This window comes from Strix uralensis, chromosome 13 (genome assembly GCF_047716275.1).
Source record: "Strix uralensis isolate ZFMK-TIS-50842 chromosome 13, bStrUra1, whole genome shotgun sequence".
NCBI classification, from domain to species: domain Eukaryota; kingdom Metazoa; phylum Chordata; class Aves; order Strigiformes; family Strigidae; genus Strix; species Strix uralensis.
In genome coordinates, this window is record NC_133984.1 from 7773573 (window position 1) to 7788804 (window position 15232).

The 15232-nt window shown below is 42.9% G+C and overlaps 1 protein-coding gene across 1 annotated transcript in view; it reads left to right on the forward strand.

The window, feature by feature from the left end:
- MCF2 (MCF.2 cell line derived transforming sequence) overlaps positions 1 to 15232 on the forward strand; it is a 60408-nt gene that overhangs the window by 40712 nt on the left and 4464 nt on the right. Inside the window, exons 17-29 of the mRNA XM_074882672.1 lie at positions 1715 to 1830; positions 1944 to 2013; positions 2375 to 2467; positions 2800 to 2892; positions 3886 to 4011; positions 4853 to 5074; positions 8362 to 8454; positions 9445 to 9523; positions 10051 to 10114; positions 10584 to 10690; positions 10771 to 10883; positions 11159 to 11271; positions 12947 to 13047. Of these exons, the coding sequence (XP_074738773.1) occupies positions 1715 to 1830; positions 1944 to 2013; positions 2375 to 2467; positions 2800 to 2892; positions 3886 to 4011; positions 4853 to 5074; positions 8362 to 8454; positions 9445 to 9523; positions 10051 to 10114; positions 10584 to 10690; positions 10771 to 10883; positions 11159 to 11271; positions 12947 to 13047 (1390 nt within the window). The remainder of the gene's footprint in view (positions 1 to 1714; positions 1831 to 1943; positions 2014 to 2374; positions 2468 to 2799; positions 2893 to 3885; positions 4012 to 4852; positions 5075 to 8361; positions 8455 to 9444; positions 9524 to 10050; positions 10115 to 10583; positions 10691 to 10770; positions 10884 to 11158; positions 11272 to 12946; positions 13048 to 15232) is intronic.

The following is a 15232-nucleotide window of genomic DNA, read 5'->3' on the forward strand; positions in this document are numbered from 1 at the left end:
CCAGGCTAGTCATAAATTTTCAAGTTTTCTCCCTGGGTTTTCTTTGTTGGAGGCATCTGCAGGAACAGTTGGTGCCAGGATGAGCTTTTCATCTAGAATGAGGGAGAAGCCTTCTGTTTGTACACAAAAGCACTGGTAATTAGTTTTATCAGTGCCTGGAAAAACGTACAGAAAGCTGTTATTTTTAACTGTTCCCTAATTTCTTTTACCTTTTGGAGACAAAAGAAATAAGCTTGTGTTTTATCCTTGGGAGGATTCTGTCTCAATACTATGAAGTTTGTGAATGTATAAAGAACATTTCTTTAAAAACCAAATCATAATTTCTCGTACTGCCATTTTAGACATTTCTGCTTTATTTCAAAATAACTCTTGCTGATGGCCAAAACAAGTTGGCTGTTAAATATCTCTTCCCCCCCTTGCATTTCTCTCACCCAGGAACAAGCAGGCTATAAATCTGTTGGACTGCAGGTAGTTACACGCAATTGCCCTGCACTGATTGTTTCTTCTGTTAAACCACACTCTGTATGATAAAGCAGTTGGCAGGTACGCAGATTTATTACTGTGCATATCAAGTCTAGATAGAGAAAAATGGACAGATAGACTTAAGTTTTCTGAAAATAGTATTTCCTTTGAAGAGGAAAGCCTGCTTGCAGTGGTTAAATATAAATGACTAATTTTCCAGATACTTATCTTCTACTGCATCCTTAATCAACTACAAAATGCCTGCTTAGTATAAGGAATACTGATTCCACCCATAGGGAGTGTGGGAGATTAATTTGGAAAGCCAAAGAAGATAGGCTGTACATACTGAATACATTTTTGCAAACAGTTTTGCTACTCATGTTAAAAGGGCCTCAGTTCTGTGCAGTCGTTAGTGACTAGCATGGCCAGCTTGAGCTGTGGGTAATGGCCTGCTTGATGTCTTCTTTGCAGTGACGGTCCTGAGCTCAGGCCATGCCTTCTCCCTACCCTACAGTTAGGATGTTTACCACACCTGGTGAATATTTTTGCGCTGGTGCAGTGATGTGATTTTACTGAGGGGAGCTTTGCATTGTTTCCTAGTTCCACCCAACAATTTGTAGTGCAGTGGTGTCCCTTCCAGCTCCTCCCTGCTTGGCAGGCTGTGATTTCAAGAGGCAGGTGGAGACACAGAGGACAGAAATCCTGAGGCATCGAGGAGAGCCTCAGGCTCTCCTGGTGCTCAGCAGGCCTTGTACAAGAGCAAAAAGCCCATTGATTTTTGGTATTTGATCTCAAGCCATCTCTGCTTCGCAACAAGTCACCTCATGCACTGGCTCGTGTGAGGTGGTGTGTAACTGCATACCCCATACAAACACGTTGTCCCTTCTGTGTCCCACGGTCATAGCAGCAGGTGTGTCCAACCCAGACAAGTGTTCCTCTGGGACCTCTCCTGCGGTCAGGCTGTAGTGAGAAGAAAGTGGCTGCAATTTGCCTTTGGTGAACAGAGAGCAGTGCTGGCTGGCCCCACGGGAGCTGTCCCAAGCCATCCCCCGCTGGACCACAACTCCACACGCCCAGGGACTGAAAGACAGGGGTTTAGAGACAAAAATAAGGAAATAAAAGGGATGTTGCACTTCAAAACAAAGCAGATCGTATTGGAAGTCTGTTTACGTCCCTTTTTTATCTGCCTTCGAGGAGATAAAAAAGCCAAGGCCTTACCAACTGAGTGATGAGCCTCTTTTGCATCCTGCAGGGCTACAGAGCTGAGATGGATAACCCCGCCATGCTCATCCTCATGCCTCCTGTGCTGAGGAACAGGAAGGACGTCCTCTTTGGAAACATGCCCGAGATATACGACTTCCACAACAAGTACAATGCTGACTTTATTCCTCTTTTCATCAGACTTATTTCCTATAGTGATTAAATACCCAAACCGTACCTTGCTCACCACTGCATTTTGTCTCTTCTCCCGTCTCTTGCAGAATTTTCCTGCACAGTTTGGAAAGCTGCCTGGGAGCACCCGAGAGAGTGGGATTTTGTTTCCTAGACAGGGTGGGTGACTCATTTTCACATATAAAGCAGACTTGGAGGCCAATGTTTCTCCTGATTTGTCGCACTCTGCAACATCTCAGTTATGTCAGTTGAGTAAGATGCTTCTGATACGCAATACTAACAGCAAGGCAGGCAGCGTAGGTGCGTGGCCAGCAGCAGATGGGGGAGAGCAGCAGTCGTGACTACACTGCGGTCTGCTGTGATTCCCAGCAGTGGGTTTTTTACCCAGACTCTGTGACTTTTAGGTATTAAAGTTGGCAGCAGAGATAAAAGCAGATTTACAGTTTGGGTGTTCACCTTACTTGGCTGCCCAGCAGGTTTGCGTGCATGCGTGTGACTTGCCTTTCGGCTTCCCTTACAGCGAGAGGATTTCCAGATGTATGAGAAATACTGCCAGAACAAGCCCCGGTCAGAGTCCCTGTGGAGGCAGTGCTCCGAAAGCACCTTCTTCCAGGTGAGCTGTTTGTTCCTACCAAGGCAGGCATTGTCCTGGGACACTCACTTGTCCTAAACACCCTCCTCAGCACCCCATGATTTTGCAGCATACTCTGTTAACCCTTGCATGGAAGCCTCACAAAAATAGCACTTGGAGTTTCTTGTACACAAGGAGTTTAAAGCAGATCCACTCATTATATTATTTTACGTGTTTTTATAAAATTTCTTTAGTTATAGGCGCCATATGGCATTTTTACATGAAATCTTCAAAGTCATCAAACCACGCTAGTCACACTGTTGGAATAACTAGTTATAATTGGTGCAGAACTTAATCTGAATTCTTTCTTCCAGGAATGCCAAAGAAAATTAGAGCACAAGCTTGGGCTGGATTCCTATTTGCTCAAACCAGTGCAGCGCCTGACAAAATATCAGTTACTTCTAAAGGTAATTCATATTCTGCTTTGAAAGGACATCAGGAGATAGATTTGTTTTCCAGTGCATTTTATTTTTCAATTAAAGGTTACCTGTAAATCAGCACCAAGCTTTAGATTACATATTACTTATCTTGGCCCTCCGTAGTGACATTCAGTGAAGATAAAAATTTGCATACCTGAAAAAGGGACAAGTGCTTTTAACAAGCCATTTTTTAAGGGGAGAAAGACGATCTGAATCTGTTGAGAGATGCAGAATGACAGAAGCACTTCTAAGAAAACTGAACCAGAAATGATCATAAGAGTATGATGAATGAAATATATTTTCTTGATGTATCTCTTCTTCTCAAGTTGTTATAGTGCCTGTAATCTTTAATGCATTTATTCTTGTGTCCCCTGTCTGAGGCAGGGCAGTACTGTTATTCCCACTCTGTAAAGTGGGAATGACACTGGGGTAGTGCCTTCTGAACCTTACCTTCTAGCCTCTTGAATGATAAATGAGTACACATGAAGCTGTAAGTGGGCACAGGAGATCTAAAATGAAAGTAATTTTATATCAGTGGTATAATTCCCTAATCTGTCTTTCATTTACTGACTTGAAGGCTCTTGATTTTATAAATTCTGTTCCTTGGGTTGGCCAGCCTGAAGACAGTCATCTGCTGCAACCTCATTTGAAGGCATATATGATATATTGGCAGTTGATGGAAAACCTGAGCCTTATTTCCCATTTCTTAACAAGCAGGACAACACAACACAAAAAACTCAGATGAGCATGATGCCACTCTAACCTGACACTGTCCTTAAGGAAGCCCAGAAAAGTGGGCCATACTTCAGTGATCTGTTCCACACCTAATACTGACTGTGGTTTAGAGTCTTTTTTCCAGTGACATATGAAAAAAGAAACTCGGGCAGTGCAGGTTGCTCTTGGGTGTTGGAAACTTTGGGCGAGATGGAAAAGTCTGCTTTGTTCAAGTGCAAACACGTGCTCGTCCATTTCTATTTTCAGGAGCTGCTAAAGTACAGCACGAGCTGTGATGGAGTTCAGGAACTTCAAGAAGCTCTGGTTGCAATGTTGGATTTGCTAAAGTCAGTCAATGACTCTATGCATCAGATTTCAATAACAGGATATGATGTGAGTAGATTTGGGTAATGGGAGACCTTGCACAAGGCCAGATGATACATTGGGGAATGGATAGTGTCGCAGAATGTATGAGCCAAAAATCTGCTAGAACAGCTATAAAGTGAATGGGATCAGGAAGCTCTTAGAGGTGACAGTCTTCCATCTGATTTTCAGTCTTCCATCTGATTTCAGGATTTTGGAAAATATCCGCATCCAAAAGACGTGTTCAAAGTCGCATAGTGCCCACACTTGCCACCTTGTGGTTCTCGAGAGTATTTTTTCCAGCACACACCTTAATTCTCTCATAGCTCACCTTATGATTCACCTGGGGTGTCTTCATAGCATTTCTCATTCAAGACTCAACTAAATACTCTCTGAGGTTGATTATTATCCTTGCCCATAGAAGTGGTTGTCTTTCCTAGGGCTTCAGAGAAGGGTGAAGGGATGGCTTTCTAAGCTGCTGGTCCCAGTCCTGGTCTCCTTGAGAAGTCCATCCTACGAGACCTCAGTTCAGGCTCAAATCTCATCTACCCTCTCCCACTGAAGTAGTTAGAGCCCTTGACCCGGCTTCCATAGGAGCTGGAGAGTTCTCCTGTCTTCCTAGTTCTTCCAGTTACTGACTAGTATCCCTTCACATAGACTAAATGCAGCCCTGTGCCTGAGATCTCTGCTTCCCTCCTGGCACCATGCCGTCACTCCCAAAAGATCATCTGATCCTTCCAGGAAGACCTATTCTTAGAGTGACGTGCCTTGGAACAGAGCTGGCCCCATCACCCGTCATTATTTGGACAGTCCTCTTACATTTTAATTGATGTCTTTTTCTTTCTTTTGTTATTTGTTGTACTCTCACCAGGGTGACCTGAGCGAACTGGGGAAGGTATTGATGCAAGGATCTTTCAGTGTTTGGACAGGACACCGAAAAGGTCCAACAAAAATGAAGGATCTTGCCAGGTTCAAGCCAATGCAGAGGCATCTGTTCCTGTATGAGAAAGCCTTGGTCTTCTGCAAGAAACGAGAGGAGCATGGAGATGGATATGACAAAACCTCATCTTACAGTTTTAAGCATTTTTTGAAAGTAAGGACTTCTTACCTGGGGCCATTGCCATGTATATTGTAAACCAATAACTCTGCAGACCCAGGGAGTATTTTTCCTCTGAAACAGTGGCTTGTTTTCTGCTATTAAGGGCTGTAATGCCTCGTATGGAAGTGCCATGCCCAGGAAAGGCTGTTGATTGTAATAAGTTGTGAGGACCCCCAGAGCTGAAGCAGTGTCTGGCAGAGCCCATGGACTTGGAGTCCTGCCAGGAGAATGGAGCTGTGGGCAAGTCCCAGGGATGAGAATGTGCCTCCCCCCCTCCCCTATTCCGCTTTCCAGGAGCGGGAGTGAAAGCATGAAACTGGGGAGACCCTTTGCATCTTCCCCAGCCCACCTGGGGCTGGGGTCTGCCTGGCGGCTCCTGAGCCCTGTTTCCCAGCCAGGAGGATGCAGAGATAGTTTTTCTTCCTCTCTCATTGCCTTTCTTCTTTGGCAGGCTCTAACTGCAGCTAAAAGTACAATTATCAGATTAAGAGAGTAGCCTTATGGCAAAATATGAGGGACATAACCAACTGTCCCAAGCCTATAAATGCTAACTATTATCAATAAAAATCCCAAACTGCACTTTTAGAAGAGACCTTCTGGCATACTCTGTGTGATGAGCACTTCTAACATCATTATTTTGTCTCACTATTCTGCTTTGTTTTTCTTGATAAATAAAAACCTAATATGGGTATACCTTAGAATGGAAAAAAAATGGGCATTTGGAGGCAGAGCCTTCAGGCCCAGATGCTGCAGGTCCTTGATCTCAGCATGGTCCGGGGAGGGAGATGCCATGAGTAGTTGGAAACCCATGTAATAGTAGATAAGTCTGTTCAGCTCCAGTGCATGTTACAAATTGTGTATTAAAAGAAAATCCCAGGCCATATGTTTAGGTACTTAAATGTTTTTCCCAAACAGCATATTTTTTTTTTCTGGAGAGCTTGTTTTCCCTGTAGCACTTGTTTTACCATACGTGTTTTTGAAAGAACTGAAGAGGTGATGTGGGGAAAGCCTGCTCGGAGGAGAAAATCCTGCATTCAGAACTCCAGGCAATGTGGCCAGGGTTTTTCTTTGCCTTGGGGGGGCTCATTTTCCAGTTGTTTGCATTCCCACACTGAGAGGTTGGGGTTAGAGAATCCATGGATGAGGCAGGATTACACCCGCACACATCCATTTTCAGAACTGCTGTCCTGAGGGTGAAACCATGTTTCTGGAGCTTGACATTTGTTTGATTCATGATAGTATCAGGAAATTGTTTTTTGTTGCAAGAATGTATTTTGGTGATTCAGAATTAAACCAAGCTGTTGGGTAGAAGCTGTGTAACTGGACATCTGTAAAACAAACAAAAGAACCCCTCAGGATAGTATTTTACATACTGTGTGAACTATCCAGTGGTAAATATCTCTTCAGCTGAGATTCAGTAACTTAGAGGGTGCAGGTTCATAACTCACTGCAATGCTGAGTAAATCAGTCTGCCTCGCACCGCCGTGGAAGGCGATGCAGATGAACACCATCCCAGACCTTCACACTAACCCGCCTCGGTCTGCATTGCAGTGAACCAACAGCTGAGGGACAGTAAATCCTGGTCAGGGGGAGGACAGAGAATTTCAAAATCCACTAACATGAATGAGCAGATATGTCTGTTCCTGGCGTATCCTCATAGTAGATCGTCTATAATTTCTAATAGCTTGATGCCTGGGCAGTTTTGTAGGAGCTTTCGTATCAATTGCCATTCCAGAGGAGATGCACAGAACTGGAAACTGCAGAATGTCAATAAGGCGCTCTCTAGGCTGCCCTTTCAACATCTGTCATAAATTATTTTTTTAAGTTTTAAGTTTTTTAAGTTTTCACAAAATCAGAATGGAGCCTAATCTGCCTTTCTAAGTCGTTATGGCACTATACTGCACAGGATAAAGTAATTTAAAAAAATGATTAAAAAAATTTTTAAAACAAAACTGGGAAATGCTGACTGCTGTTCAGTGACGGGCTTTTCTAGATCTGGAGTCAAACACTTTCTCAGAAGCTCACAAGAGCTCTGCTGTTCATACCAGTGAAGAAATGGGGAAAGCTAATTAGCAACTTGCTTCCTATTTCCTGAGGCTTTTTGTAGTCACTGAAAGTGGGTGCCAACATTTCAAACAGTAGCTAGGAACAGAAAGTTTGCCCAGGTGACCTAATTTGTAAATCCTCGTAGTCTTTCAGACCAAAAGCTCAGAGGATACACATATTAACAAAGAAGAATAGCAATGTTAAACAGATGTTCTTTCTAAGGCCTTATTTGTATTTATACAGATTTATCTAATGCAGTCTGTGTCAATAATTTATGACAGATGATACCATTATTATTAGATCTATTTCAAAACATGTAAGTGAGATACTTCAGCTATTTTTGACCATGCATTAATCAGCAATCAATTGCTTAGCAAACTGTGCTTTACGTGAGAATATAGTTTATGTGATATCAGGTATTAAAGTGTTTTTCAGCTTTGTAGCATGTTCAGCAGGTGGGTCAGAAGTCTCCTGTTGCTGAAGAGTTTCTTGGTCTCTAATCATAGTTTGAGCTACTGATTCAGTTGGGTTATGTTGTGTAGATCCTGAATTATTTGGGCCTTTGGCATTTCCATCCAACTTATCAAAAGTGGTCTGTGATAACGGGTATCTAGGTACAGCAGCATTCAGCCATGTCTAGCTTGAAGTTTGCGTGTTTCCTGAAAGCCAAGTTTATGGCAGCTCAGGCTGTATATCTCAAAATTAACCCTTCTTTTGGAAACCTTGGGATGGTGTCTCAACTGCAGGGATGGTCAGAGATCAAAAGACATTGAACTGAAATCTCTGAAGGAGCTGAGGGCTTCACAAATAGGTTGTTAAGATTGCTCAAAGAATGAAACACAGAATGAAATGAGTAAATAAAGAATTGTATGGCAGAAGTAACGTATGTAGAAAAATAATGTGCCCTGCATTTATAAAGCTTCGTATGCCTCATCTGAGAAATTTCATGCTGAAAGAGGTATGAGATGACTTTTCAGTTAGTTATACTGATTCCCAAATGAAAAGTCCCCTAAGGTCTGTTGATTGGTTTCAGAAAGCTTTTGCAAATACAGCAAGCTGGCGGAAAGTCAGGGGGGATAAGTTAGATAATGACTTTCAGTTGCTGCTGAAATTAAAGTTGATGAAATGTGTTAAATTGCGTGAAAACAGGTTTGTTTAACATGCTGCAAAATGTCTGGAATCATAGGGAGGAGGGAGAGATTTGTAGTATGTTTGATTTTGTTGTTCCTTTGCAGATGAATGCAGTTGGAATAACTGAGAATGTGAAAGGAGATCATCGGAAATTTGAAATCTGGTATAGTGGGCGAGAAGAGGTCTATGTCGTGCAGGTTTGTAACTTGAAAAATCTGGATACTAGTATACCCTCATAACAGTGTTAAGGAAATGTCTGCCATTGACCTTTCTGAGATTATCAAACATTTAACTTGCATTTCTTCTTCCTCTTTCCATGTCAGCATTCACAGAGCTGTCCCAGCAGCTGGTCCTTGGTGTCCAGTCCAGAACTGTAAAAGTCATCTTAAAGTGGAGACAGAATTGCTCCTTGGAAATAGAGCCTTTTATTCTAGATGAAATCTCAAATAGACCAGTAGTTGAAAAAAAAAAAAAGATTTTACTGTGCTTAATAGCTTATGTGAATTGAGCTGGGAAATGGGCCTCATGCTTTAATGGACGCAGGCCACATGTGCTCCTCTACAATCAGATGTCAGAACTGCTCCCAGAGCAAAGGCTCAGCCTCTGTGGTGCTATTTCCAGTAGTCTTTGGACTCATCTACAAAACAGTAGCCAGATTGACCTGATTTCTTCCTGATTTTTTTTTCCTTTTTCCTTTTGTAGCATTTTGAATAGGCATTTATGGAGGTGAAATGTTTGCCTGATGGGGTGTTCACAGGAAAACCCATTGTGAAAATGTTAATTGATGGGTTCTTTTAATTAGTCTTCTGCCTACCTTTTTTTCCTCCATGTTACAACACAGTATCCAACTTAAATTCATAAAGCAACTGTATGTAGCAGAGTATATACATATATTCAAAAGGCAGATTTAGCCCTTTGGGTATTTTGTTAAAGAGATAAGATGCATGCACACGTGTGCATTTGTGTTCACTCCTTGAGTTGTAGTGATGGCTCCACAGTTTCCACAGTGTTTTGCCTGAGTGTAGTGGGATCATTAATTTTAAAAGGTCAAGAATGTTTAAATTTTAATGGTGTCTTTGGATAAAAGGGCATTTCAGATAATTACACCATAGAAAAGTAAGGTTTTGTTCATACATTGTAATGGATGATTCTTAATTCAAAATTCAGACAGTTTTCTCTTCTTCCAGGCCCAAACAGTAGACCTGAAGATGGCATGGTTGAATGAAATACGGAAAATTTTGTTCAAGCAGCAGGAGCTTATAAAAGGTACATTTGACCAATTTCTCCATGGCATTCACTCTGCAGCAGAACATTTTCCTATTTTCACATTGCTAATCTTCAAATCCACTAATTCTCACCAGAGAATTGATTTTTCAGAAGAAGCCTAGTAGCAAAATGTTGGAGTGAGGTCTTACATTACAGGGAAATAACAGAGCAGTAAAGGCCAGGTGCTCGTGTGAAAATGAATTACAGAATTACTTTTTGGTTTTTGGTCATTACCTTGGGGATTATTTCACATTTGTTATCACAGGCTTAATTCAACAAGATACATAGCAGATGTCTAGTTTTAAGCATATTATAGTCTTCAGTGGCATGCTCGCTATTGGATTTGTGGTAACATGCCATCTTAATCATAGCTGAGTCTGTGCTTTGCAAGAGTCCCTAGGTCCGTTTTTCCTCTAAACGGAAATCATTAGGGTTGTACAAAAGGTCTAACTTTTAAAATAATGCTTCAAGTGTGATGGTTGCTAATAAAAAAATGGATTTTAAGCTGGAGTTTGACCTCCCCGCAGTGGAGAAGCAGCAGCCTGGCTCGTGCGTGGACCAGCTCCCGCTCTCCTCCCAGCTGAGTGATGGGTGAGTCCCAGGAGCCAGAGCGGGGGCTCTCTGCAGTACCCTCCCGTCGTGGGGTACCCTCTGGCCATACCCTGGCTCTGTGCTATTTCCCTCCACCCCATTTCTGTCCAGGACTTTTGGGTAGGTGGCAGGAAGGGTGTGCTGCCATTCATCCTTGGGTGGCGGTGGTCTGGGGACAGGGTCTGTGAGGGGCACCCTCAAGCGCTCTCCTGGCAGCACAGCCTGAGCTGCAGCTCCTCTGCAAGTGGAGACAAAAATCAAAGGCGGTGCTCAAATTCGGGGGGAGATACTGTAGCAATTATATTTCCCCTCCCAAAAAATGAAAACCAGGTGCTGACATTCTTAACCTTTATAGAAATATACGTTAACAAGTACCATTATTATTTCTGACCCTGCTTTACAAAACTTTGTGGAGTTTGCATTCATTCATAAAGTAAAACTAAGACTGATTTATTTTTTTATCATTCAGAAAGCAGCAGAGAGCCTCCATAAGCTCAGAAGAGAATGATTCAGAGCGCACCAGCCCAGTGATGCTGGACAGTGGGCTCCTGTCCCCCCAGAACAAGCCCCACAGAAGTACGGACCCTTCTCCTCCTTCGGGGTGTGGTTTGTGGGTGCTGGGGTACCCCCAACCTCAGCTGCATGCTCTCTTGCAGGCTGGCCGGGAATGTCACAGTCCCTGGAAATCTGTGAGGGGCTGGAGGAGTGGTCGGGTAACCAGTACCTCTCCAACTGCTCGGACACCGAAGAGGAGGACGGGAACCAGCTGGTTAGTACAGAGATGCAATAGTCCCAAAACTTGGGGTGCTGCCATTTTTGGTTGTCTTGCTTTGATTTGCTTCACTGGATAATGGATGTATCTTGTCTCTTAGTTTTTCCATCTCTTAATATGGTGTATAAGGAGATGTCTCAGACACAATTTCTTGAAATAATTTAAATTAAGGTAGCTGATAGGGCTCTGTCATGTTCCCTGCAGCAGTCAGAAATAACAGCTGCGTGATATGAAATGCAGCTAAATAAGATAATTTTTTCTTACTACCACAGTCTCCAGGAAAATACAAAGCCCTTGCGGACTGCAAGAGGAGAGGATCAGAGGACCTGCTGGTGAAAAATGGCGATGAAATTCAGCTTTTGCATGAAGATGGTGAGGGACAGTGGTAGGTATTTCAGGACTACTTTGCCTTATCTCTAAGATCCTGCAAGGCAGTTCCATGCAACCTCGCTTGCCTGGCGATACACTTGTTGCAGCTTCTGATTAAGTTTTAGACTGTTCCTGAAAGCTGGAGAATTCATTCCCTTGTCAAGACTAGAGGCCATATGAACTGGCTTGGCCTGGGAGAACATGTCAGGGTTTTCCTTGCCACGGGTGTCTGGGCGAGCTGTGTTTTACCAACATCTTCACAGCCCCTCGTCGCTTCAGATGATGCTTCAAGTGAGAGCTCTTTGCCCGCCCCAGCTCAGCTATTGGCTTTGTTCCTCTTGGCTTATTAATAGCAATACTGAGTAATTGCAAGACATTTTCCTGCCTCGAACAGCGTATGAGTGTTAACTGGTTAATGGCTGTGGACCATCTTTTTGTTGTATTTAAAGCTGTGGCTTGCAAGATGATAACACTTCACAGCTGGTTCTCCCCTTGCGGCTGGGAGCATTGCCTGGGAAATCACCGTACCCAGCCTCCTGCCTGTTGAACCATTAGTCTCCTTGTCTTGGAGGCCAGTGTGGCCTCTTCTGATTTTTGCAGCAATTTGGCTGAGATTTCAGGGTGTCTTTCCTTTCCAGGTTGATTTCTGACTAGCTCTCGTCAGCCAGCTCGGGGTCTCAGTAGGAGAGAGTGCAGCATACTAATGCCTTGTTTGGGATATGGGAAGGGTGATATTAGCAGGAACCTGGATCAGATGTGTGCAGGCACTAGCCCATAAATGCACAGACACAAATGCCCTGTGGAGGACTTCTGGCTGACATCTACAGCCCTTGCACTTCAAGGGAAATTTAGAATAGAATAGAATAGAATTAGAATTAGAATAGAATAGAATTAGAATAGAATAGAATTAGAATAGAATAGAATTAGAATAGAATTAGAATTAGAATAGAGTAGAATTAGAATAGAGTAGAATTAGAATAGAGTAGAATTAGAATAGAGTAGAATTAGAATAGAGTAGAGTAGAATTAGAATAGAATTTTTCAGTTGGAAGGGACTTAGAATGATCATCTAGTCCAACTGCATTTTGCAAAATTCAGTTTGTTGTTAGCAAAAGCAAGATGTAAAGCATCTCAGTTTTGCTGAATGTTCACCACCTCTCACAGAAGTTTTGGCCAGTGCCAAGCAAAGATTTCTCACACCAAACTTATTTGTTAGAGCAGATTTCACTGCATGAGTGAGATGGAGGAAGGTAATTTATGAGCATGAGTATTTCCAGCTGCGTACATCCTGGGTTGAATTTACTTATAGTACCCTGACTAAAATCAGCCTACAAGTCTAGTTTAGTAGTAGAGAAGTGAGGAAAGTAATTGCCCTTGGCTCCATTGATAGTCAGTGGAGAGAAACTGTCATCTCTGGAGGTCTCAAGCAGGATAACTCGTGCTCTGGAAAGTCCTGTTCCTCAACATCGACAAGAGAGGGGCCCAAGGCAACTGTGCTCCCAGTCTGGGTTTTCTAATTGGGGTCCTAAATTTAGGTGGGAAGAATACTTTAAATGCATGCCCAGCTCCTGTTAAAATGCTTCCCTGGTTTGACCAAATCATTGGTTGCACCAGCAGTTGTGTAGGGTATGCCCGTATCAAACTGCTGCTGGGTTGGTTTGTTTCTCTTACTAATACTGTTGTCATTCAAAGGTTGGTGAAAAACCTAAACAGAAGAAAAGAAGGCTGGATTCCTGTCCACAGTCTGCAGATAGTAGTCGGTGACTGCAGATTTCGGAATGCCAAAGTCGCAGGTATCATATAGCACGCCTAGCAGAAATATTTCCTAACTCCAATCAGGTCTTTTAAGCCATTTGCATTACACTTGATGTACTAAATCTGGCTGCATATGCCTCTGCAGGAAAAAAAAAAGAAAGCAACTACTCCAAAAAGCCTGCAAAAGTAGTAAATTAAGCTTTTTTTTGTTTGTTAACACCTTAAGACATTTCTGTGACTTTAGGCACCAGTAAATTAAAACCAAGCATTTAAAAACATAGATTTCTTTGCAAGAGCATTGGGTAGAAGATCGGGGAGAAGAGACGGAGTCTGACCAGGGATTCCCGTGACTGTTTTGCCTACTTGCTGCTGTAGCTCAAACCCTGTGTGAATAGGAGGTACCTAGGCAAAATCTCCTCCTGCTGCAAAAGATGTTGTGGCCTGACCCCCAGCACTCTAAAGGCAATACTTCATTTCTGCAGCCTCACTCTAGCCCTCATTGCTGCCTGCTTGTTAATCCATTGTTAGAATAAAGTTTATAATAAACAGGATTCCAGCTTTCGGCAGAAGGCTTCTAGTCTCGAAAATCGTATTTCTCATTTTCTAGCTGTAAATGTACATAGAAATAGATAGGGAAGCATAACAGATGACACAAGAAAATGCCTTAAGAGCAGCCTGTCACCCTTGCCATGTATGCAGCATCACCACTCCATGTGTTGCCTCATCACCATGTTGTCCACTAGAAACAGGAGACCAGGGTTTGCAATGGGAGCAGCTCAGGAAACCCACATAGATTTAGTCTGTTTAAAAAAAAGCCCAGTAAAAATCCACCAGTTATGGCCACATGAAACAAATTTTGTGAGTAGATTTCTTTTTAAATACTTCCTTTTTGTCAATATCTATTGTTCTGATGAGTATGAAGGAAGCCTTCTAAAAGGCTTAAAATTCCAGTCAGCTCTTGGTAGTTTTCCAGTATATTTCAGTGAAACCCTTCCTATACAGGAAGGCATTTTTTAATCCCCTTTATTACAGGGCAGTCAAATTTCACAGGTTGGAGGTTTTATGACTTTACATAAGGGGTTGCTCATTGTGGGCTAGCAGCGCAGCTGAGAGGGTTCCCCTTGGCGTGTTCCCACCCTGGAGCAACATCGTGTCTTCTCAGCAAGTCTGGTTGTCACATCTCACCAGGTCCTGGACCACGGCCTGTGCAGGAGGCTTCTCCAGCCATAAATGCATCTTGAAAGTATGGTGCTGGTAAACTTTGAACACTGGTTTGCTTGGTCAGTGGTCATATCCCCCAAAACCTAGAGTCTTGTGACTCCAGGCTGGTTTACAAAGTTGCTGAGTACAAACTAAGGAGAATTTCACAAGGCAAAATCACAGAAAGTTCTTCCTATAAGTCTCAAACCGCTGCCCAGATGCTTTGCAGTCGTGTTGCCAGAGTCTAGTCACAGCACTGAGGCTCTGTTTTCCCTGTTAAGATTAACTCTGTTCTCTCTCGCTGTTGCTGATTGTGTATGCAGTCTCTAGGCATGATTCTAATTTTACATGCACTCCAGGCAATATTGTAGGATGATGTAGGATGTTTCCTTGCTATTTCCTAGAGCTATTCCTAGAGCTTTGCAGTGACGTGTCCTTATACCCATAACGTACTTACACTCTGAAAACTGATTTTCAAACAGTACCTTTGCATTTAGCAATTCCCTTTCCTATGCGGACTGGTCATTTTATACTGCAGGTGACTTTGTACCACTGTCTGCTCGGGGATGCAGTTTGGACTTTGGCTCTTTTTTTTTTGGCAGTTTGGGCTCTTTTCTGCTTCTTCAGAAGATGGAGCTCTTGCTCCAGTATAGCAGAAGAATTAGGCAGCCGAGCTTGTAGAGCAAAGTAGGGGCAGGAGGGAGCACTGTAACTCTCACGTATTATTAGCTGCTTGTGCTGAAATGCTGTTTTGCATGCAGGCAGGGTAAACTTGATTAACATGTTGTGGGGTCCCCAAGACCTAGAGCATGCTGAAGTAGCTTCAGAGCTGGGGGAGAGGCAGTCCTGGCCCTTCATGAGGGGTAGTGCCTCTGTTATTGCTCAGCTCCAGGTCCTCACAATAAATAAAAAAGTATCTCCAATCACAGAATTTCATAATCAGAATTCATACAAATCTGGGATTTGGGTTTTTTTTCAGTGCAAAGCCTTTAGCTGAATGGATGAAATGGTTCCCTTACCTTA